General features: G+C 31.2%; 2 protein-coding genes and 1 long non-coding RNA gene across 6 annotated transcripts in view; 1 reads left to right on the top strand and 2 right to left on the bottom strand.

Moving 5' to 3' along the window:
• Positions 1-1,096: 1,096 nt before the first annotated feature.
• Positions 1,097-9,807, bottom strand: LOC410183 (1-phosphatidylinositol 3-phosphate 5-kinase). 3 transcript variants are annotated; one of them, XM_393666.7, is made up of 14 exons: positions 9,452-9,783; positions 9,080-9,291; positions 8,813-9,002; positions 8,498-8,735; positions 8,187-8,393; positions 7,908-8,122; positions 7,469-7,817; positions 7,025-7,385; positions 6,688-6,958; positions 3,909-6,612; positions 3,262-3,812; positions 2,817-3,149; positions 2,572-2,733; positions 1,097-2,490 (listed from the first exon to the last, which is right to left on the bottom strand). In XM_393666.7, exons 1-14 carry the CDS (start codon positions 9,564-9,566, stop codon positions 2,294-2,296), a joined length of 6,105 nt encoding a protein of 2,034 aa, XP_393666.5. In that variant the 5' UTR covers positions 9,567-9,783; the 3' UTR covers positions 1,097-2,293. The 3 variants fall into 3 exon arrangements, with proteins under 3 accessions (XP_393666.5, XP_026299273.1, XP_006569230.2); XM_026443488.1 differs by lacking the exons at positions 1,097-2,490; positions 2,572-2,733 and having other exon boundaries at positions 2,940-3,149; positions 3,252-3,812; positions 9,452-9,799; XM_006569167.3 differs by lacking the exons at positions 1,097-2,490; positions 2,572-2,733; positions 2,817-3,149 and having other exon boundaries at positions 3,662-3,812; positions 3,880-6,612; positions 9,452-9,807.
• Positions 9,808-10,277: 470 nt separating this feature from the next.
• Positions 10,278-24,110, top strand: part of LOC100578965 — a 46,016-nt gene continuing 32,183 nt past the window's right edge. Inside the window, exon 1 of one of the 2 annotated variants that reach the window (XR_003305431.1) lies at positions 10,278-10,539. This is a non-coding gene — a long non-coding RNA (uncharacterized LOC100578965). The remainder of the gene's footprint in view (positions 10,540-24,110) is intronic. The other variant, XR_003305430.1, reaches the window with a different exon arrangement.
• On the bottom strand, positions 16,583-23,545 carry Y-y (yellow-y). The gene is given in 7 exon segments (NM_001098223.1): positions 16,583-16,768; positions 16,962-17,150; positions 17,240-17,599; positions 18,158-18,320; positions 18,871-19,000; positions 21,678-21,988; positions 23,449-23,545. Coding segments are annotated over 6 exon segments (1,293 nt in total). The 5' UTR covers positions 21,943-21,988; positions 23,449-23,545.

Here is a 24,110-nt window from a genome sequence, read left to right on the forward strand (position 1 = left end):
GGTATCTTCCTTGTTGTTTCTCGATCTACGGAACTCGCGGCTAGATAGGAAAAAAAAAACATTTGCGGTTCAACGATGACCCGCTCAAGTCAATGAGAAATCGAATATCACTTCCACACCATAGTACAAAAAATTGCCGACACTGGATAGCATTTAGATAGCTTAGATATGAATTTTAGTTATTTTTTTTTTCTTTCTTTTTTTTTTTTCCTTTCTCTCTCTCTCTCTCTCTCTTTCTTCACAATTGAAGGACATGATCAATGTAATAATTCGATTTTTTTAGTTTCAATCGCGAAAATGTTGAAAAAAAAAAAAAAATATTATACTCGTATTTCTTGTCATCTGTTATTTTTGATGACAATCTGATGATTATTATTATCGATGACTATTGATCCAGTGATTTTGTATAAAATCTGATTTTGTCGGCACTGTTTTGTAATGATAATAATAATAAAGGTATATAAGTCTAAAATAAAAGGCAAAAAAAAGAAAAAAAAAAAACAAAAAAAAAAAAACAAAAAACAAAAAAAAATTGTTCATGCTCAACGCGAAACGAGTAATGGATAAAATGATACGAGGCTATTATGATGAATGCGAAATTATGATGAATTATTATGTAAAAAATTGTAAAAAGAAATTTACCGATTATGTAATGTCCACTATATAAGTATTTATGTAAAGTGATTTTCGAAGAACTATAACTAATACTACATTTTTTTTTAGAGATCATTCATCACTTGAGAAAAATCACACTTGCTGCTCAGATAGTATCCAGTGTAGGTCATTTTTTTTCTACAGAGAGGAAAAAAAAAAGCAGTGGAGCCATATATAGCTGAGCTGTTTCATCGTCAATTCAATTTATACACATAGAGAAAACAAATAGAGATTTCGTACTTCTTCACTTCGTGTAAATGATGATTTCTAATCATAGATTTCGTATTATTCGCAGAAATTCTTATACAACAGCTTAATTGTAATTTACCTAACCAGTATATAATAATAAAAACTGTTTTCCATTCATTTCTTTTATACGCTCATCGACAATCGATGATGTATACAACACCTGAAGCTTGTATTTTCATTTTCGATTCGACGATCTTTCTCGCAAAATAATCTATATTTATTTTTCATGACACGTCAATATATTTGATTCATGCTTAGTTTCAAACAAATGAAAGACATTTTATTATTATTATTTTGAATAAGAAGCATATTATAGCATAAACTTAAAATGTATTTAGAAAGTTGCAGATTTTCATTGCAATTGATAAATGATAAAAATCAGTCTCGAAAGAAAGAAAAAAAGAGATATATTATGATCAGTATATATAATCAAATTTTCAAAGATGGAATAGTTCAAGTTTTCGAGTTTCGCTGCAGCTTCATCACTGTGCATTCATTTTGTGTAAATACAGATAGAAATGATGTTATATGAAAATTGAGTATGATGAAACGTTTTTCTGTAAGGTATACGCTTTAATGTCTTTTTTGTGTTTGTAACGTATAGATCAGTGTCCCGTGATATGTTATAGTTTATATGTTATATTTTGTTTTTGTGACCTGATCATGAAATATGTATGATGTATTAAAATTTGTACCGGCGTGACATGATATTTTTAGAAAAATGTTATTCATATTAATTATATATATATAGAAATTTTAGAACACTGATCTAAACAAATTATGAAAATACTATTATGTTAAAGCTATTATTATTATTATTATTATTATTGTTTATATTTGACTATCAATAATAATAAATAATGTTTATGTACATAATTTTGAAAAAAAATGATTTAAATAAAACATTAATAATGGTGCTTTCATAGACTTTTATGTAATTTTATGTAATTCTTCTTATTCATATGCGTGAATATATACCCTTTGTACTTGAGATTTGAAAGGAAACAATTCGCTTGTAAATTTCGGTATTAACATATATATATATACACATGTAATAAAATGATCAATAATGAGTGTGATATACAAGCGATGTGATTTGAATGTTTGCATTGCTACATAAATTACGATTTTAAATCTATGCAATGAGGCTTTCTGTTATAATAAAAATGACTTATTTTTATCACATTACAAAAAAATATCATAATGTCAATTAGTAATAATTTCATAAAATATTAATGTACAATTTCGTATCTCTATATGCAACACTGCTTGTTACGTTATTTATATCAGTGATTATAGAAATGAGTGATATATATATATACAATATATTTAGTACATAGTATTTGTAAAAAAATTGAAAATCTCACTATTTAGAAGTCATTATTTTTTTTTATGTTTCTACACCTCTTCCTAAACCAGACCATCTGTCTGGTACTGGTAAGAAATATCGGTGCATAGCAGCTATAAAACGAGCTCTATATTCTTCAGGTGATATTATTGTTGGCAATTTTCCCTGGCCACCTAATATACCTGATTTCTTCACCATTGTTTCTAACTTTTTATCCCAAGTAAACGTCCTTATATAATCTATAATTATATAATATACATATATATATATATATATAAATATCTTTATCTACATCTAAAAATATAATTTTCTAAACTTACCTATTATACCTAAAACGAGTTCATCCGAGTTTGGTTCTAAACCAACTAATAATGAATAATCCATTACAGAATTATCAGCCAGAAATTTAGTATCTTGTTCAATGGCTTTATTTAAAACTGCTTTGGAATGTGATCTAATATAGAGCGGTGAATCACAACTCACTAAAAATATATATCTTATATTATTTAATTCACAAGTTTTTATATAAAAAATTATTAATAATTATATATAATATAACGCTTACTGTTTAATAAATTTTCATCGAGTAATACAAGTTCTCCTTCGTGACACATATCATCGGGATTTACTAGCCGATTTCTTACCGATCCCTTTAAATCAAATTTATCCGTTATTGCTCTCTTGTAAAATAAATTTTCCATAACTAATACGCTAGTTCGAAGCGCTGCATTTGTTGTATTATTCTTGAAAGATACTCTATAAACACCGACTATCTTTCCCAACAATGTTGGTTGCTTAGTTTGTTGACACTTTTCCATATAAGAGAAATAATTTGGTGCAAATTCAAGAAATATTTGCATTTCTAATCTAGACATCTCTTTTATGATAAACCTGTCATCTGCAACAAAAAATGTGTTGACAAATTATACATAAATAATAAATTAGAAATTTCATTTTGATATTCATAATTCATTACATATATGTAAACATATATTCATACAATTTGATACCTCGAGTTTTACAGAAAGTACTTCCACTTTTGCCACCTCTTGCAGCCCATTGTACACTACGACTTAAACTTCTTGTAAAACCATCTTCTCCACACGGTAAAACATTTTCTCTAAAAGCAGCAAATTGCGCAGCAAAATATATTCTGCAATAGAAATTTGTCGTCACATCATTAAATTGAACTTCAATGTAATTCTGTTGCTTTGTTATTTTCTTGTCTTCATCAGTTTCTGTAGTCACTGATGGATTTTGTATGCAAGAATCCATATTTGAAATGCTTTTATCGGAATCTAATGGACTTGTAGGATTTGGACTATTTCCTCGGAAAAATGACAAAACGGACGGTCGCTTAAACTCTCCAGATTGTGTGACATCGGGAAAATTTTCCTTATTTTCGGGAAATTTACGTTTGTTCAAAGGACTGGGATTTAAATCCGGACCTTTTACGGTACGCGTTAATTCATGAAGTGCATGTTTATAATCATGCGAATCTAATGCATATGCAATTATAGATGATGGTTCTGTTTCATATACTACTATAGGTACAACTGATCTGTAAAACAAAAAATATCTTAGTATATCAATTGATTACATATAATTATCTCTAATATATCACATACACAGAAAAGTTTTAATATAATTAACAAACCCAAGAGGAAGTAAATGATGTTCCAAAGTTCCTAAAGGATTTGGTATTGGTTGCGTAACAGGAACAGAAGGCAATAATTGTGACAAAATAGTTTTTTTCTTTTTCTTCTTATCTGGCATATCATCAAAAGTGATGGGTAAAACGTCAGAATGTGATCTCTGATGCATTTTTGGAGAACCTTGGACAACAACAATGTCTTCAGGATTACTTTCTAAAATTTCATTGTCTGAATTTTCTATGCCTTCTGTCCCTTGTAAATCATTTTGTACTGCAGCAATTGCATCTATAGCATTATAATCTGCTGACATAGGACTTAAATCTTCTAATTGTGATTCTGATGCAGTGTCTTCCGTTATGTATCCATCTGTATCGATAATGCTGTTACTTCCAGTCGTTAATGATCGTTCAGTAAATCGCCTTGGTCTTTCATCTTTCTTTTTAACAGACATTTCTAAAATTTTTGCATTCCAAGTGTATACAACTTCTGATATCAATCGTTTAAGAATTACTATTCCATCTTCAATTCTAAACATCAAGGCTTGAACTTGTTTCTCGGATACCTTTCCTTCAAGTTTTTTATTTTCCAAAGTGGGAGACGTTAATTTTAATTGTATTTCTTCTATTTTGTTTTTGAAATATTGCTGATCTTTTGTTAATTGCTGTTTAGCAGCATTTAAAATATCCATATCTGTTTGTAAAGTTGTTAATTTTTCTCGTATACAGGAGAACACTTCATCTCCCTTTAATGCTAAACTTTTCATTTCTTCTATCACATCTGCATGCTGCTTCGGATCATACATGATATTTATTAAAGGAGGCGGTAATGAAATTTCCCACTGAGATATTTTTGTATATTTAAACACAGCCAGCATATTTTTTTTTGTGAAATACTGATAATGATCATGATGAAGCGAGTGTTGACAAGTGTCTGTACCACGTCTAGTATATGCATTTCCATGAAAACGTAATTCCAAGTATTTTGCAAAAGACAAAGACCAAGTATCATCAGACATTGGTACTACGGGTGATACACTTTTACATTTCATACATTTGCTCCACATTAAAATTTGATTCGTATTTTCTTGAGAAAACGGTTCAGAGCTCATTTCACTTAAACTAATATGTATGCATCCACCGTCATGTGCGAATCGTCGAACATGATGAGCAATCTGTGCTCGACATGCTTGAGCAGGGCATTTGTATTCAGATGTTAAACAATAACGTTCTAAGAAACGTCCAAGAGCGATATCATTCCTTCCGTATAAGTCCATATTAACTACCCAAGGATTTACACAAAACGCTGGTGTGTCATTGTTACCAGTATGAGAAAAACTACAAAATAATACAGATAAACGTTGATGACTGGTAGGATCTAAGCAATCGGGCCACATTGGAGATTGTTCATTTACCTCTGATTGCATTAAAATTTGTTTATCTGACAAAACATTATTGGTTGGATATAATCGACTACCGCATGCTCTAAAATTGGCTAATAAAGCTTGCACCTCTCGACTATCTACGTCTGTAGTTAATTTTGCTTGAACGAATGGATGTTGCGGTTTTAATTTTAATTTCATTAGTGGATTTTCAGTTACAGATTGCTCTACAGATACGTTATTCGTTTTAATCTCTTTTATTTTATCTACGAACTGTATGGAATAAAAGATTTCTCTTGGGAAAAAGCTTCGTAATATACAATTCCTTCCTGTTTCAGTTTCTAAATAAGGTATAGAAAATTTTAAATAAGGTGAAATACTTAATATAGTACCTTCCAATGCTTTCTTAAATTTATTTAATAATGGTAAATCAGCTACGCTCAAATGTTGACCATTTGGACTAGTTTGACTAAAAACATCTTCCTCATTTTCATTTAAATATTGATGTAAAGGATCACTATGATCACTAATAGATTCGCCATATATACGTTTTTCTTCTGAAATGATTTTATCTTTTATCTTTGATTTTTCAACTTCTTCTTTGATATTTTGATTGACTTTTCTATTAATCTTACTCCCAAATAATTCCATAGTACTATTTGGATCTTCTTTGTCTTCTGTGTCAAGATCAGAACTATTATTTAAATTATCATTATTTGATTTATTTATTATATAATCTCCTGCACCTTTTTCATCAAGTACAGAAGATTTTGTTTTAGATTTAAATAATTTTAAAGTATCATAAGGATCAACATCTTCAGATAATATTGAAGATATTTGTTTAACAGAATCTGAAGTTAACATATTTTCATTATGATATAAAGCTATATCTTTTATCGATGAACTTCCATTTTCTGAAAGTTCTATTTCTATACATTCAGAATAATTTAATAGATTTTTAGAATCTTCTTGAACTTCTGATATTTTTAAAATTTCTGTACTATCTGAATAGTCTTTATTATGAATTAATAATAAATCATTTCCATCGTTAGATTTAGTATGCAATATATTATTGGTTTGTTGAAAGTTTTTGAAATCTTTGAACGATGTTTCATCCAAAAATGGATTATCCTTAGAAGATGGGGGTTTTGCAAATTCATCCATAAGAAATGATTTTTCAAGTCGCCAAGAATAAGTAGCAAATATCATCATTGAAGTAACATTTTTTACTTTTTTTAATTCTGCTTGAGAACCGCCTCGTAATAAGATCGTAGCTCCAAGATGTGGATTTGCACATCCCTCAAAATACATTAATGTTTTGATACCATCTGGAAAAAAAAAAAATAATCAGTTTTATTTCGTTAAAATAAAAAATTCAGAAAATTAAATTTTTCATTACTCACTTTTTTCGTTTGAAAAATTTCGCAAATAAAATTTTTTACATGTACCAAGCATATATCTAGCGCTTATATGCGCATCAATAGTATTTACGATATTAGCACCTGTGCATCGTGCAATTCTTTCAAGCACACTAAGTTTAACATTTAAAACAAGTGTTACTCCACATTCTCTAAGTCTATCTTGTGCTAATCTTGATACAGAACGATGTACCAGTACAACATCTGGACCAAGAGCGGTGATTCTAGCAACTGTATGTCCTAAATATTCATTTTCCTATAAATAAAAAAAAATATTTATTGTACTGAAAAAATTAGAACATTGTTAAATTTTTCTTCATACTTGTAACATCACAGGTTCTAAACTTAATAATTTTCCCTCTACGCGTTGATACATTAATCCACATTGAAGCAATAAAATTTTTGGATGAGCTATCATTGCATTCATTCCTCTATGTGCAACATTTTTTGTACAAACTACACCAGATACAATCTCGCAATCATCTCTATTTCCACCTGAACATTTTTTTATTTGCACGTATTGCCGAATATCTAAATCATCGACATTATGATTTAAATCTGGTCTAACATAATCAATAATTTGATGAGCAATAGGAAGTATTACTTCTGACCAATTTTGCGATAAACCTTCTTTATTAAGAAGTTGTTTAATTAACGAATCTTCGTGTTGCTTGAATGCAGATCTATATTTAAATAAATTTAAATAAATATATATTAATATAATATATAATACATATATATTATTTATTTATATATAATAACTTACATTAAACTTTCATATGCATGAAGTTCTCCAAACGCAGTTCGAAGATTCGTTGGTTTATGCCAACCATTTTTTTCTTTAAACTCTTGTACCTGTAGTGTATCATTATCATTTAAAAGATCATCAGCAATTTTAAAATTACATTTATGTGATTTTACTGTGACTTCTTTTTGTTCAATTATACCATCACTACTATCTACGGAAATTGTAGTCAAATCTTCTGATGTAGGCCTTTTTAATGTAACAGTAGATGCTTCTAAATTTAAATCTAAATAAAAACTTGAACTAGAAGATGGTAAACGACCAGCTGTTTGTTGCATTGAATTTGAAGGTTTAGTTTCACTTTCTGAATCTAAAATTATATTTCCGTATATATTTGTAATTTTTGTATTTTCGTATTTTATTTCTATGAATTAGTTTATAGAAATATTTTATATATTACCAGTAGTTGAATCGTGTTGTGGAATCGTTTTTACCCATGCAGGTTCCTGAGCATCACAAGTATTTTGAGTTTCAGTTAATAAATCAGTACTTTGCATATTAGATAATTTTACTGGTTTAAATACAGCTGCTGTATCACTGAATTCATTATCAGCAAGTACTGGTTCTATAAAACCTGCTTCCAGCAATGCTTGTCCTATAGCAGTAGCTTGTATGCTGTAAAATATTGTATTTTAATATTTTTGTATATATATATTTTTTAAATTTGTTTTATTTATACCGAGTAGCTGCCTTATTTTGTGCAATCATCCAATTTACTAGTTCATTAGCTAAAAAACAATTGTGGTAACTTTTCAATCTAATCCTGTGCGTTTGTAAAAGAATTGCTTGACTAGATCTAAATAGCTCTTCATAAATCATCCTTAAAGATGCTGAGTTTTGTAAAACAATAGAACGTTCGTGAGATGTTAAATAACTAGTTGTTGGTCTGAAAAAATATATTTATAGGATAACTATATATTTTATCAATCTCTAAATTATAATAAATTATTAACACTTAATTATAAAAATAAAACAAATAAAATTTAATACCGTCCAATAGCATATTTTTCTTCCATATATCCTACACTTGGTTTTCTACAGATTGAAGTTTCATCCTGTATCGATTCATTTGTACTTTTTTGAGAAATAGGTGGTAAATTATTTCCATATTTAACTTGAAGATCTTCTTGCAATGCTTTTAAATCTGCTGATAGATCACTTCTCATATCAGATGATTGCAAATAAGATAAAACTACTTTACAGCAATATGTACAAACTCTGAGATCACCTATTATAAAAAGTTTGTTACTAATTAAACTTACAAATTAATTAATGAAATTATTCATTTATTATTTATATTTATACCAGTGCATCCCATAATTTTTCCAGGTATCTGATCAGAACAACATTTTGAGCAAAATATTTGACCACAAACACGACAATGATGTCTTCTGCGAAATGTTGTAAATCGTTCACCACATTCATAACATTGTTTGCTTACACTATCTGGCATCCAATAACTTCTCAATTGAGAATCTTTGTATGAACGTAAGTTCTAAATTAAATTAATATCATTATTATTTTAAATAATTTATATTTCTTAATATATATAACATGTGAAAAATAACTTACATTACTTTTTAAAGCTACAATATTACTAATACGTTTTAATACATTTGGTAAGCTTCTGCCTTCACAAGAATCTAATGGAAAGTTCATCATACTTGAATTGTCATCTTCAGGTGATTTTTCTGTACTTTCTGATTGTTTCCAAGATTCAGAATCGGATGAGCTTTGTTCTTCATTCGTAGAAGAGATTGTAGAATCATCAACATTTTGTGATCCTAAAAATTACATGATATATATATAAATATATACATACGTTATATATAAATTTATCATTAATTTCTATACTTTGACGACATAAAATAAATTAGATTTTAAAATATATTACATTTTATATTTAAAAAAATAAAATGAAATACAATAAACAAAAGATTTTACCTTTAGTGAAATTAAAAAATTTCGAAAATAAAGAAGCCACACCAGGTTGACTTTCTTCGGGACTTAACGGAGCGAACTCCGTAAGTTTAGATGGCGAATTCATATTTTTATTCATTTTGTCCAATGTTATCTTTTTATAAACATTTTTAAATAAAACTTTTTAAATATTGTTCTCGCATCTGTGTTGACGAGTGTGTAAGAATAAAATTTTTTGACAGAAATGTCAAATCACAGATGATACCTTGTCCGTGGTCAGCTATTCGTACACGTTACATCGTAATATTTTTACCTTTGTATAGATAATATAGCACACACTATAGAAATTATCAACAAATTGATATTTCAGTCACAGAGTAGATATAACATAGATTGATTATCCAATGCATTTTTGTATTACATGTATAGTTCAAGCAGTTTCGTAAGCCTTAATATTTTTACCGATTCCGGTTAGAATAAGATCTCAACGTTAGTAATGGTTGGAATTGAAATTAAATTTCTGTTTAAATCTTGCCATTGTCGGATATTATACGGACATAACATCAATAATTATTAAAAAATTGATATTAATAGAAAGTATTAATAGAATATTATAAATTATAAATATAAAATTTATTAAATTATATAAATAATTTTATTAAATTATAATATTATAGATTATAAATATTATTTATTATAAATTATAAGTTATTAACATTAAAATATTTGATATTTAAATATTTGTTTGGAATCGATTATTTATATCGTTCGAAAGACAATTATTTATATCGTTATCGATATATTTGTTTCGACGCTCGACTTTGTCCGCCGAGCTACGATTACCAGGTGGGGAGAGTTTACAAGTTAGTTTCGTTTCCATCGTTGTACTGTTTCGACGTAGTTAAATTACTTGTGTTCCGTTTTGCGTATAATTTAAAATTACGTATGAATTTCGCTAAGATTTTGTACAGTTTTTGTTCGTGAGTGTTTTAAGTAAGTTTATTTACGAAAATAAATATAGCGGCAATCTCACGTGTTTTATTTCCGAGTGTCGATATAATTTACCATTATATATCAACGAGAATTTGTCGCCATGATGTTATTTACGAACGGTAAGTCGTATATTTTTTCATATACACGACTGGTTTATTTTTTAAATGTACAATAAGCATGATGATTACGAGGATTTTTCGATTTTATTCGAAATGCGTTTATTTAATTGTGTTTGTTGTTCATAAATTCATCTCTGTTATTCGTTTGTGGTTATGCTTGAGACAATAAAAATAATATTACTTATAATACAGCTTTTTTAGAAAATTGAGGGTTAGCTTTTCTATTATCGAATTATCGAATATATCTCTAATTTATAATTCAATAATCGAATTCGCAGCGCGAGATATTGTAATATTGATAATCGTGAAGTTTAGACGTGTCATTTTTTCTTGAGGTATGCTTTAGTTATTGCGTAGTATTTATTTTCATAGTTATTCTTTATTATTTCATTTAATTATGTGTTTCTTATTATAATTGGGAATTTTTTGGTGATAAATTTTTTTTTTATTCATTTATTTGATGGTTATAAATATTTCATGTGTCTCGTTATATTTTTCAAAAATCAAATTTGATTATATTGATAATCAAAATTGTATTTTAATTGATTAATTCTATATATTATATATTTGTTTCAAAATTTTTATTTTTCTTTGTTTCTAAATTATTAGTTGATCTAACTTTGAAGCCGCGAAAAATTCCAATATGGATGTCAAGAAGACGCGATAAAATTTGATATTTTGTGATCGTGTGCAATACGTCGTTGTAGAGTCAGTGTTTATTTCGTAATAATATTTTGAATTTTTTAGAACATCTATCTATTAAATTTAAATATAAATTTATTTCGCGAAATTAGAGTCAGTGTTTATTCGATTATACTATGAACAATAGCAGTACAAATTCTTCGCATCTAATGGTGAGTCGTATGCATTTTTATTCTTTGGGTTATTCAATCATGTTATACGATAAAAGATTTTAATTGTCAGAAATGATTGATTGTATTAGATTTTCAAAATTATAATGTTCGCGAAGTAATATTTACATTTTTCTATATTTTATTAATTAAGATTAGGATTTTTTATAACTTTTAGATTTAATTATTTGATTCTCTATTGAAATATCAATTTGATAAATTGATATTTCAATAATCATAATTTATAAATTTATCACATGTCAAATAATTAAATCTTATTTAAATTTCATTTTTTCTGTATCTCAGTCGGCAAGAATAGTAGTTATCATCATCAAGTTAGACTCTTAAGCTTGCTAGTTTCAAACATAGAGGACCTAACGAAACCTTTGCATAATCGATGGGAATAAATATAAGGGGCGATAAATTTATTCCTGTCAAAATTGTATTCCACATGTATCTACGTAATAATATAAGAATTAACAATTTGAAGTAAATAAAAATTATACATATGGATTTTGTAAAAAACTTTTACCAAAAAAAAAATGTTTCGGAAAAAATTACTTCTTATAAAACTTAGAAAATTAAATTAAAAAATAAAAAGTAGAATATTATCGAAATCATCGAATATTATAAATTGAAAAATTTTGGAATATTTACACATTTTTCATATGACTACCAACTTTAGAAATGTCAATCATTCAGTCATCCGTAAAGATTGACTCATTAAAATTTTACACGTTAATTGGTTCGTTTATATGTGAAAGGCTAGAAGATTAAAAACGTGTGGAATGCAATAAAATCATAGAGCCGTGTCGAAAAAGAATAGAACGAGATACATGTAGGAGAATGGCCTACGAGTAATTCGTAATAAGAATCACGTCGATGTCGACGTAGCTCATCTTCGAAACCCGTAATTACCGGCGCCGGTGGAAGAACCGAGACTCGGTGAGCAGCCACCTTTTAAAAAGGTGTTAAAGCGTGCCGCGAGCGTGGTTGGCTAGACGTTAATTTAAAACAAACCAAAGGATAGCCGCGATTCGAAATCTAAGAAGCCATCTTATATTCCGACCCAAGACACATTTCGGTCTCGTTGAATCGGTTCAGTAACGTATCAAAGATATGGGCGAGGCATTATATTTTATAGTACGGCGAACAAAAAATTTCCATTTATATCTCGAGATAATTCCCTCTTTTTCATAAGAGAGATTAAAATGGCCTCTTCGATGTATATTTCGAAGACACGGTAGAAAAATAAAAATTTATATTTCGTCGTATAATTTATCCACTCGAGATAACGTAAATTTAATTTTTACGTGCTTTTAAATATTTAACAACGACTATTTACGATACGTAATACGCAATATTAAGAATTTTTTTAAAAATTTAACGGAAGGGTTCTCCGATCTTTCGCGACGACGTTGTAACCGAAGATTTGCTACCTACCTTGTAATCAACAAGATTTTTTAGCAATTTTTTTTTTTTTACAACAACCTCCGAGATAAAATCCTGGATCCTCCTTTCTTTTGCACCTTTACCTTCACCTTTTTCCCCCCCTTTTTTAAAATTCTTCCACGATCGCTAGTTAACTGCGAAGAATACTCTTGTCGATACACTTCCAGCCAATATTTTTAATTATCGTACAATCACTCTTACATATTGGTTTCCGATATTGGACAATAACGTGGACGAAAAATGATGGGAAGATTTCGATCTATATGCTCGGTCGAAGGATATGCGCATGGGCCAAACGTTAACGAGACAGCTCTGGAGGCTCATTAAGGCCCCGCTTTATCACGATCGGGGCAACGATATATGCAACGGCGAAAGGTCTGTTTTCCAAATTGAAAACAGCGCTCGCTCGCTTATCGCGGCCGCCGATCTACCATGTATCCCCCTCCTCCCCCCTAATCGCCAAAGTTAAAGGCGCCAAGTATCGCGATCTGCGATCTATCGATCTTCCAAATTAGCATCCAGTCCCGTGAATCTTTTTTCTCTTAATTCCAACTTTTCTCAATAAATTTCTTTTCTTTACGTAAAATTTCGTCTCGATTTTTCTTTCTTATCGTCATTATCGTTTCGTTCTTATTTCAATTATTGGAGATTGGAAATCAAGATGCGTGGAAAATTTGAATTCTTCGTTTTAACGCAACGTGGTAATAGTCGGAATCGATATTATTTAAAATTGGATAAAATGGATAAAAATGGATTATTCGGCGGATGAATGGAAATTAAGAGGAAGAAGAAAAATTAGGTAGGAGGAGGGCGAATTTTTTGTTTTTTTGTTTGGGAAGGAAGACGCGTGGCCATATTTTACAAGCGGGGGCGTGAAACGGATAATTTGGAGAGGAGGGAGAGAGCGATATCCGATCGTATATCAGAGCGTGGAATAGCCGGTCGCCTTCAAATTATCGGAAACAAGGGCGAAACTAATGGGCCGACTCCGGGCCATCTGGCCTCGCAGGGCCGCCCGATTCCACGCCAATTCGATCACTGTTTTCACGCCTCGCAAAAGGAACGTTGCCAACGCGCGTGTAATTTTTCCTTTTTTTTTTTTTATTTGATCAAATTGTCCTTACGTAAGGAAATTGTTCAATTGGATTTTTCAATTCGATCACTGTTTTCACGCCTTGCAAAAGGAACGTTGCCAACGCGCGTGTAATTTTTCCTTTTTTCTTTTTTTCTTTTTTTTTCTATTTGATCGAATTGTCCTTACGTAAGGAAATTGTTCGATTGGATTTTTCAATTCGATCACTGTTTTCACGCCTCGCGAAAGAATCGTTGCCAACGTAATTTTTCCTTTTTTCTTTTTTTTTTATTCGGTCGAGTTTCGATCTTAAATAAGGAAATTCTTCAACAATTTTTCAATTCGATCACTGTTTTCACGCGTTACGAAAGAATCGTTGCCAACCTAATTTTTCCTTTTTTCTTTTCTTTTAGTCGAGATTTTAAATTCGTCAAAGTTTCTAATTCGATTATTGTTTTCGCAAGTGAATTTTTGCCAATAAATCGTTGCATGTATAATTTTTTCTTTTTATTCGATGGAGTTTCGATCTTAAATAAGAAAATTCATCAAAATTTCTAATACGATCACTATTTTCACGCCTCGCAAAAAAATTGTTGCCAACGTAATTTTTTCTTTTTTCTTTTTTTTTTTATTCGGTCGAATTTCGATTTTAGATGAGGAAATTCATCAAAATTTCTAATTCGATTTCTGTTTTCACGCCTCGAAAAAGAATTGTTGCCAACGTAATTTTTTCTTTTTTCTTTTTTTTTTTTATTCGGTCGAGTTTCGATCTTAAATAAGAAAATTCATCAAAATTTCTAATTCGATCACTGTTTTCATGCCTCGCGAAAGAATCGTTGCCAACATACGTAATTTTTTCTTTTTTCTTTTTATTTGATCGATTTTAAATAAAAAAAATTGTTTCTAACGCACGTAATTTTTTCGTTTCTTTTTTTTTTTTATTCGGTCGAATTTCGATTTTAAATAAGAAAATTCATCAAAATTTTTAATTTGATCACTGTTTTCACATTTGAATAATTTTTCCTTTCGATGGAGTTTCGATCTTAAATAAGAAAATTTTTCAATAATTTTTCAATTCGATCATTATTTTCATGTCTCGTAAAAAAATTGTTTCTAAAGCACGTAATTTTTCCTTTTTTCTTTTTTTTTTTATTCGGTCGAGTTTCGATCTTAAATGAGGAAATTCGTCAAAAATTTTTCAATTCGATCATAATTTTCACGCCTCGCAACATATCTAATTTTTTTGTTTTTCCTTTTTCCTTTTTTTTTATTCGATCGAATTTCGATCTTAGATAAGAAAATTCGTCAAAATTTCTAATTCGATCACTGTTTTCACATTTTAATAATTTTTTCTTTCGATCTTATATAATAATTTTTCAATTCGATCACTGTTTTCACGCCTCGAAAAAAAATTGTTGCCAACATACATAATTTTTCCTTTTTCTTTTTATTTTTTTGGAATTTCCATTTTAAATAAAAAAATTCATCAAAATTTTTAATTCGATCACTGTTTTCACATCTGAATTGTTGCCTATAAATAAATCGTAAGTTGGCCTTAAATTCTCGGAAAATTTTTCAATTTCTCAACAGGAGGAAATTGTTTTCCTCGAGAGCAGCATTCCGCGCGTACGTGTCCGCTTAATTTTCCAAGAATCGGTAAATGGAGAAGAAACGCGATTTTATCTATTTTATTTTTCTCCGACGAAGAATTCACAATGAGCGTGAATTAAAAAAATTTCGAAAAACCGAGAAGAAGAAAATATCGATCCGTTGTTAAATAAAAAAATTTGAAAAGATCGTTAGATATTTCCACGATTCTCTTTCGCCAATTGGCTCGCGCAACCGTTTTACACGGTTTAGATTAGAGGCGCTCGTTAAAGAAGTTTAATCGGTGCAATTACGACACGCTCGATCGAGCATCCGTCAAAGCGGGAGAACTCGGCCACTCGGTGTACACGCGATCTCATTTCGTTCCAACAATAATTCAACGCAACACGGACGAATGTAAATAAATATTTCGTTGATAAATAATTAATATAAACAAATTTTATAATATCCTGTATATCGAATTTTTTATTATGAAAATAATGTATGCTTAAAAATCATGAAATAAATAATAACATCATTCTTATTATTATTTCTAAAACATTGAATTTTGCGGGAAATTTAAATCTCCAATTATGGGATCGCTTGCACTTCTAATAATATCTTTTAATCGAGGAATTATTAGATCCATTACTTCTTCAAAATTATTTTTTTTTTCAATTTGTATAGAGTTGTATAAAGTTTCTAGGAAACGTTAAAAATAATGATAATAAAAAAAATACATTAATGATATTAAATAATGTTAATAATAATAATTTCAAAAAAAAGAACGAATTTCGGGTCGGGTTTTTATTCTTAATAGATGATCGTGAAATAAATGTAGAAACAGGTTATATAAATATTTATTATAATTTATTTTATATATAAATTTGAAAAATTAATTGTCGCCGGTTACGAAATTCTTAATTTGTTTTAAAGGTAGACGTGATATTAAATTTTTTATTATTATTATTCAATAGCGATCTATAACAATTGATTTAGGGGGAGTAAATCGAGAGAATTAATAATAAGGGCGGGCGATTTTCTAAACGAGACGTTCCACGTCCCCTCTCCTCAATGATCTTCAATTATTCTCCCACCAAAGGGAATTGCCAACGAAGCCCCAGGCCGAGTTCTCGCAAATTGTGCCCGCGATCGCGTCTCGAACCGGCATCGTCAATATTCTAAAGTTCACGTCGGTGTAATTCAACGTTGACAACAAGAAAACTGGCATTCTGTCCGATATGATCCACAATAGACCACGATTTATCTAAAGAAAAAGAAAAAAAAATTTATTTCTGGAAGAGAAAATAACAATTTTAAGAAATTGAGATTTTAAGAAAACGAGATTTTAGGGGAGAAAAAAAAATCTGTTGAAAGAATCTTATGGAAAAAAAGAATGATTTTTTTGTATTACATCCTTGCCTAATAAAAAGAAGAAGAAAAAAAAATGGAATTTTTACCTTAACGTCTGCCGGAAATATCATAGCTTCGTCGTGTCTGGCAACGACCGCTTGATTCTCGGGCGAGTACGGTAACAAGGAGTTCCAGCAGCCGACCGCATTCTGGTCGATCAGATTGAAAAATTGGAGGCCGTTTTCGTCCATAACGGAGGCAGTGCAGTGGCCGAGCTCTCCCCTCTCGGGAAGAATCTAATCGAAAAGAAAAAAAAAAAAAGAGAAAAAAAACACTCTCGAGATCGAGAAACGAGGAATTTTTAAAAGGAATCGTATGTATCAACCTGGAACTCGTGATAACTGTTCTGCGACAAGTTCTCGTCCCTTAAAATTCTCGTCGAAACAGCGAATTCTCTTCTGCTGCTGAGAGGATGGAAGAACAACGTTCTGTATCCGTTGACGGCTATGGGCGACAAGCTCATGCCGAAAATCCCTTCCTCCCCCCATTGGAAATTCAGGCCGCCGATATTGTAGTCGCCGGCCAACGGGTCGGGCATGAAGTAACTGTGGGTTATTCTCCAAGATCTGTTCTGCTCCCACGAGTAAACGATCAATCCGTATCCGAGCTCGTCGGACATGTAGGCGAACGCGTCGTTGCAACCACCTTTCCCCAAATCGACGGCAATGTTGGCGATAAACGTATTCTGTAGATCGATTAAAAAGAACGTCGATTAAACGGGAGAATTCGTATATTTTCTTATTTAAAGTTACGATAATTAGAAAATTTCGAATTAATGATTCATTCGAGTCGATAATTTTATCGTTTTCTTCCCATAACGATCCCTGTATCTTTGGAATTATTTAATAAAGTTCGGTGTTCTTTCTTACATTCGGATATATAGGGCAAAGAGTTAGCTTTAAAATAAAGAAATAAATTAGCTGTTACTGAGGTAGTTACGCAATAATTTTTACTATTATCTATACTAATTATCAATATCGAAATTTTACCTTTTTATCGCTCTTATGCTCAAATAATTGCAAATACGCGTAAAATTTATTTTCTCGTATAATATAGGACGAAACAGTTGCGTCTAAAAAAATGTAAACACACGAGAGAGTGGCAGATGGCGTTGAAAGACGCGAGTGCGACTACCACCGAGATGGGTCGCAATGCGCATGCCTTTCGTCCTGTTCAGTGGCTTCGGCGAAGCCGTAACAATTAAATTTTCCTCGTCACTGGTTACGATCAAAACAATACGTGCCATGTTGATGTCTTCGGCCCTCAGTCTGTACTGTCTCAAAAGTTTATCGCTGGTCAGGTCGAAGATGTTGAGAGTGTAAGGACACGCTTGTATCGTTGTGTTTCCGATACCTATCGTACCTGTATCCAGTACCCACAATCTATCGCAACTATCTGCGTGTATTCTGGAACAATAGGAATCATCGTATAGACATTGTCGACATCGCGGTTTCAATTTATTATTAATACGATTATTGTTCCCTTCTCTTTGTCTCTTGATCTAATCTAGATCCAGATCTCGTCTCATTAATATTTGATACCTATTCGATAATGTTATAACGCGTAACGAAATTCTAATAACACGATGAAATCTTTTGTATTGCAAAGGAGGGGGGAGGGGAAGCGAGAGAATCTTCCCACAGATTCGTTAGCGATAGGTAAATGCATTATTCAAGCGAGAACGAACCAACTGTTCTATAAGAATATATACGTGATATAAGATCTTATTTTCTCTCCTTTCGTTTCGTTCTCGTGTTCTTACAATCAAACGTAACGATTCATATTTATTGAGTCGTTCGGAAAGTATTTTTTAAATATATATATTATTTAATCGCTTGATTACACGATTACATTCGTGCGAAAAAAGTACTTTCGAATACTCGGAATAAGCCAATATTTTTACTGAATCTAAGCCAATACTTTACTGAATTGGATCGACAAAATAATTGACGATACCTGTAGGCGGTGGTGATCGCGCTACCGCAAGCTCCAGCTTTATTCTGCGCCCAATTGGGATAAGGAGTGAGCTTTGGGCTACCTCCTCGATTCGTGTCGAGCGATATGTAGGTCAACGTCGCTGGTATTCCTGCGACAAAAGCAAATTAAAACGTACACGTTGCTGGAGAAAAATTAATGTAAATTAAATTACATTGGTATTGTCGCGAAGAAAACCTTCATGCATGACGGATCGAAGGAGAAACAAAGCGGATATCTGACCTTTCTAAATTTTTATTTATATCATTATATCGTTGAACATTTTTACAAAACTTGTACCTGATACGATTTATGGGCAAACGGGTGAAAAAAGGGTAGGGCAAGAGAAAGCGGTTCGAGTAGAATTCTTTTAAAATTGACACGTCGCATTTGCGTGTGGTCAAGGTTGCACGTGCAATTCGTGACGACAAGTTTGACATTTCTTGTGCAACTTTGGAAAAAATGCTCGAAATTTTCAGATCAAAATCACGCTTCCAGTCAGACTAGCTCTCACCTAGCTCTCTCTCTCTATATATGTAATATATACATAGGACTCCCCGTGAATAATATTTTACAATTTGCCCGGAATTTATTCGAACGGAATAACCTTCCCCCTTCCCGTTTAATATCTCGCCACGTCCCGAACGAACCTGACATCCCGCGAAACAATGGAAACGGAACAAAAGCAGCAATGGTCGCGTAAAAAGGAAAAAAAAAACAATTGCCCTTAAAACAATACCGACCAAGGTGGCCTTTGACGCGTTTCGAGAATGGGAATGGGAAATTTGCGAGAGGAAATTTTGAGAATTTTTTTTCAAAGTAAAGTAAAAGTGAATGAATTACGATTAAAAAAATAACAATTCAAATAACGAGCATTTTAAGGAGGAAAAAGAGATAAAAATAGAGGAAGATAAAATTTTGTCGAAATTGTAAGAATCTAAGGACGGAAAAATTTCAACGAATGATTTTTTTTTTTTTTTCATATTTTACGCAACAACAATGGGCTGGCTCGCGCCAAACGGGTATATAATAGAGGAACAAGAAGGAGGGGGGAATAAAGGAGCGCAGGAGTGAATGAGCCCCATTCACCCTTCTAGGAAGGGAGGAGCGGGGAAGGGGGAGGAGAAATTTTGGGGGTCGAGGCGGAGGAGGTTGACAGAGACGTAGAAATGCCCCATTGAAATCCGCTCGCGCGGTTTTCGCCACTTTTTGTCGCGAGCCGGAAGCCGGCCAGACAGTGATTCTGAAGCCCGGCCGCTGCCCGATCTTCTTCTATTTACCGGCCAGTTTCCGCCATCACCGCACTCGTCCCGCAAGTCGTGCGCAACGCCGCCATTTTTATCGAGCGACGTTATCTCCGTATTCCAACATTTTTCTTCTTGGAAATCGATTACAAGCATAGTAATATATTTGAAATATAATATAGTATAATAAATATGTATATATATATATATATATATATATATATATATATAATTTGAAATATAGTATAATATAGTATAGTATAGTAAATATATATATATATATATATATATAATTTGAAATATAGTATAATATAGTATAGTATAGTAAATATATATATATATATATATATATATATATACAATATTAGCTTGGTATAATTTAAAAATTTTTTTTTGTAAATGTAAATCGATTATAATGGTAGTAATACCACGCTCTCGTCTGATTTGATTATAGTAAATATTTATAGTATATAAATATTATAGTATATATTACTATACGTTCTCCAAAAATATAGTATAGTAAATTTACGAATTTTAAATCGGCCATTTTTATCTCTATGTAATTTCAACATATTTTTTTCTAAATATAAATCGATTACAAGTATAGTAATTTGAAATATAATATAGTATAGTATAGTATATATATATATATATATATATATATATATATACAATATTAGCTTGGTGTAATTTAAAAATTTTTTTTTGTAAATCGATTATAATCGTAGTAATACCATGCTCTTGTCTGATTTGATTATAATAAATATTTGTATATATTACTATACGTTCTCCAAAAATATAGTATAGTAAATTTACGAATTTTAAATCGGCCATTTTTATCTCTATGTAATTTCAACATATTTTTTTCTAAATATAAATCGATTACAAGTATAGTAATTTGAAATATAGTATAGTATAGTAAATATATATATATATACAATATTAGCTTGGTGTAATTTTAAAAATTTTTTTTTGTAAATGTAAATCGATTATAATCATAATAATATTACGCTCTCGTCTGGTTTGATTATAGTAAATATTCGTATATATATATTACTATACGTTCTTCAAAAGTATAGTATAGTAAATTTACGAATTTTAAATCGGCCATTTTTATCTCTATGTAATTTCAACATTTTTCTTTTTGTAAATTTAAATCGATTACAAGGATCGTAATATATTTGAAATATAATATAATATAGTAAATATATATATATATACACACAACATTAATTTTGTGTAATTTCAACATTTTTCTTTTTATAAATGTAAATCAATTACAAATATCGTATACCATTGTAAATATTTGGAAAAAGTACATTAAATTTTGTATAAAAAGTATGGTAAATTTACGAATTTTAAATCGTACGTATCGCGGCCATTTTTATTTTTTCGTATAATAATTTTGACATTTTTTTTCAATACAAAATATTCGAAAGAATTATAATAATATAATAATATAATACATATATTATTATATTGTTACTATATTATATACTTTTGGAGATAGTAAATTGAAAAGAAAAGTGTTTACGTTCGACTTACCGTTACGCCATCTTGGCACGGTAACGAAGAGTTTGTTCCTCCAAATTTCTATACCAACGGGCAACGCGTTCTCCGGTATGTATTCCCCTTTCATCATTGCCATTGTTTTGCTCGCCTCGTCCGGATAAGCGTAGTCCAATGTCCTCCAGAAAAATCTTTCCAACAGCGGGGCCTGCCCGAACTGAGTTCCCCATCTTTGGATTCCGTGCACGCTTTCGTTTCCCAGATAAAGCAGACTCGCGAGAAGGACGAACTCGCGAAACATTTCGATCGATATTTACGCGACGTTTAATTTAAGCGGACGAGAGAACCTTCGAGAGAAAAATAGGAATAGAATTTTTTTTCATCCGTTTCTTTATTTATATCTTTCTTAAATAAATTTTTCGATGGAAAAGAAAAAATCTCGAACAGAAGACGTGTTAATTGTTCGTGTTAATTCTTTTTTTCTCTTTGAATAATTCAACGACGGTCGAAAGGAAAATTAAGTTATAGTTAATTCAAACTTGTTACGTATATCTGATAATGAATGCATGCCGATTATTATCGGTATTGTTGTTCTATTAAATTCTTGCCTTCACAATGTTGATAAACGAGATTGAAATAAATTATACCAGATATATATTTATATAAATTGCACGAAGGATGATTTATCGAAAGTTACGATCCCCCCCCCCCCCCCCTCTTATTATTCCCGTATTAGTTTAAGTTTAGTTAAACGCGTTCGTTTCCTTTTTCTTTGTTTTTTTCTTTTAATTTCTCGAACAAACACCACTTTCCTTTGTTTTCCCTCCTTTTTCAACGTAGCTCAGTGGAATCATGCTCACGCGAGCGGATCGTCCGTCGGACGATCAATCATCGCATCGTAGATAAAAATCGCAATATATAACTCATAACGAGCCGCGAATATTTTATTTTCAACGATGGGATATCGTTTTCGATACCGTCTTTTTTCTTTTGATAAATGAAAATGCATAATCGTTCGGAAAATTCAACGAGTCAAGATAAAAAAGATTTACGCATTTTATTTCTCGATCTCTCTCGACGGAACGAATACGTACGCGAAATTGGACTTTTTTTTAATAGTTTCGAACTAGTTTCTCGTAGAAAGTAAACACGATATATATATATGCGCGTATACACAAATGTTTATGCAAATAGAGGAGAGGTGGGCGGGATTTATATAATGCGTGTTGCAAATCTTGTACTCGCGTGATAAATTGTGTGAATTACATTCCGGTTGATCGAGCGCGGAAAGTAATGGCGCGTGCCAAGTTGAAAATATATGTGTCGCAACGAAATTTCTCGAAAAATTTCCATGAAAACTCGTGTATAACCGGACAACTTGTCAATTTGCAATTCATATTACACACACGTTTCTTAATAATCCAGAAAATGAATATCGAATAACTCTCGTTCTTTGTGTAGAATCACAAATAAGTGAATTAATCTTAATTAAACCGATTATATATCAATTAAAATTGGCATCTAACGAAACGGGGAAATTTTCTCGTCGAGGAAATCGTACGAAAATCTTGGAGAGGAGATGAAAAATTCGATCGATAGAAAATTCACAAAAAATTCACAAACGAAGAAAAAGGAAAAGATCGATCGATAAACATGTTACACAACGAACGTGTTCGACAAATTAACTCACAAATTAATTTTAATAAAACCGTCGTATAAAAACGATTCGAAATCTCAGAAGTAAACGTTTGAAAAGTGGTGGCGATTATTATAGTTTGCAGGAACGATTTATCAGACGAAACGATACCTCTTCCTGGCCGGGTGAGCCGAGTGTCTTTGACAGGGGTTGACGTTGTCCTCGCCTTTCCAACTATTCGTAGAAAGTCAGTTAACGAACAGTGCTGGTAAACTGTTAGTTCGTTCAAATGGGTACTGGTATATATGCCACTCGGTCCGTGTATTCGACACGTGTGCTGCACGCACCTTCACCCGCGTGTGTGTGCGCGCGCGTCCGCGCTCGCCCCCCTCCCCCCCCCCTCTGTTTCGAACGCGAATCTGTCGGGTCTGCACTCGTCCCACTCGTCGCGTGCTGCTGAAATTCCTTCGATTTCGCGAAACTTCTTTCGCGCGCGCGCGCCCCCCCTCCCCCCTTCTTCTTCGTATTTTTAATACGAAATTAAATATTTTACGTAAATGGAGAAAAATTGATAATGATGATTTAGGTGTTGGGGAAATTTCTTTCTATTTTTAATACGAGATTAAACGATATTTTACGTAAATGGAGAAAAAGGAAATCGATAATGATTTTGGTGTTGGGGAAACTTCTTCGTATTTTTATGAAATTAAATATTTTACGTGAATGGAGAAAAATTGATAATGATGATTTTGGTGTTGGGGAAATTTCTTTCTATTTTTAATACGAGATTAAACGATATTTTAGGTAAATGGAGAAAAAGGAAATCGATAATG

The sequence above is a fragment of the Apis mellifera genome, linkage group LG10, assembly GCF_003254395.2.
Source record: "Apis mellifera strain DH4 linkage group LG10, Amel_HAv3.1, whole genome shotgun sequence".
Taxonomy (NCBI): domain Eukaryota; kingdom Metazoa; phylum Arthropoda; class Insecta; order Hymenoptera; family Apidae; genus Apis; species Apis mellifera.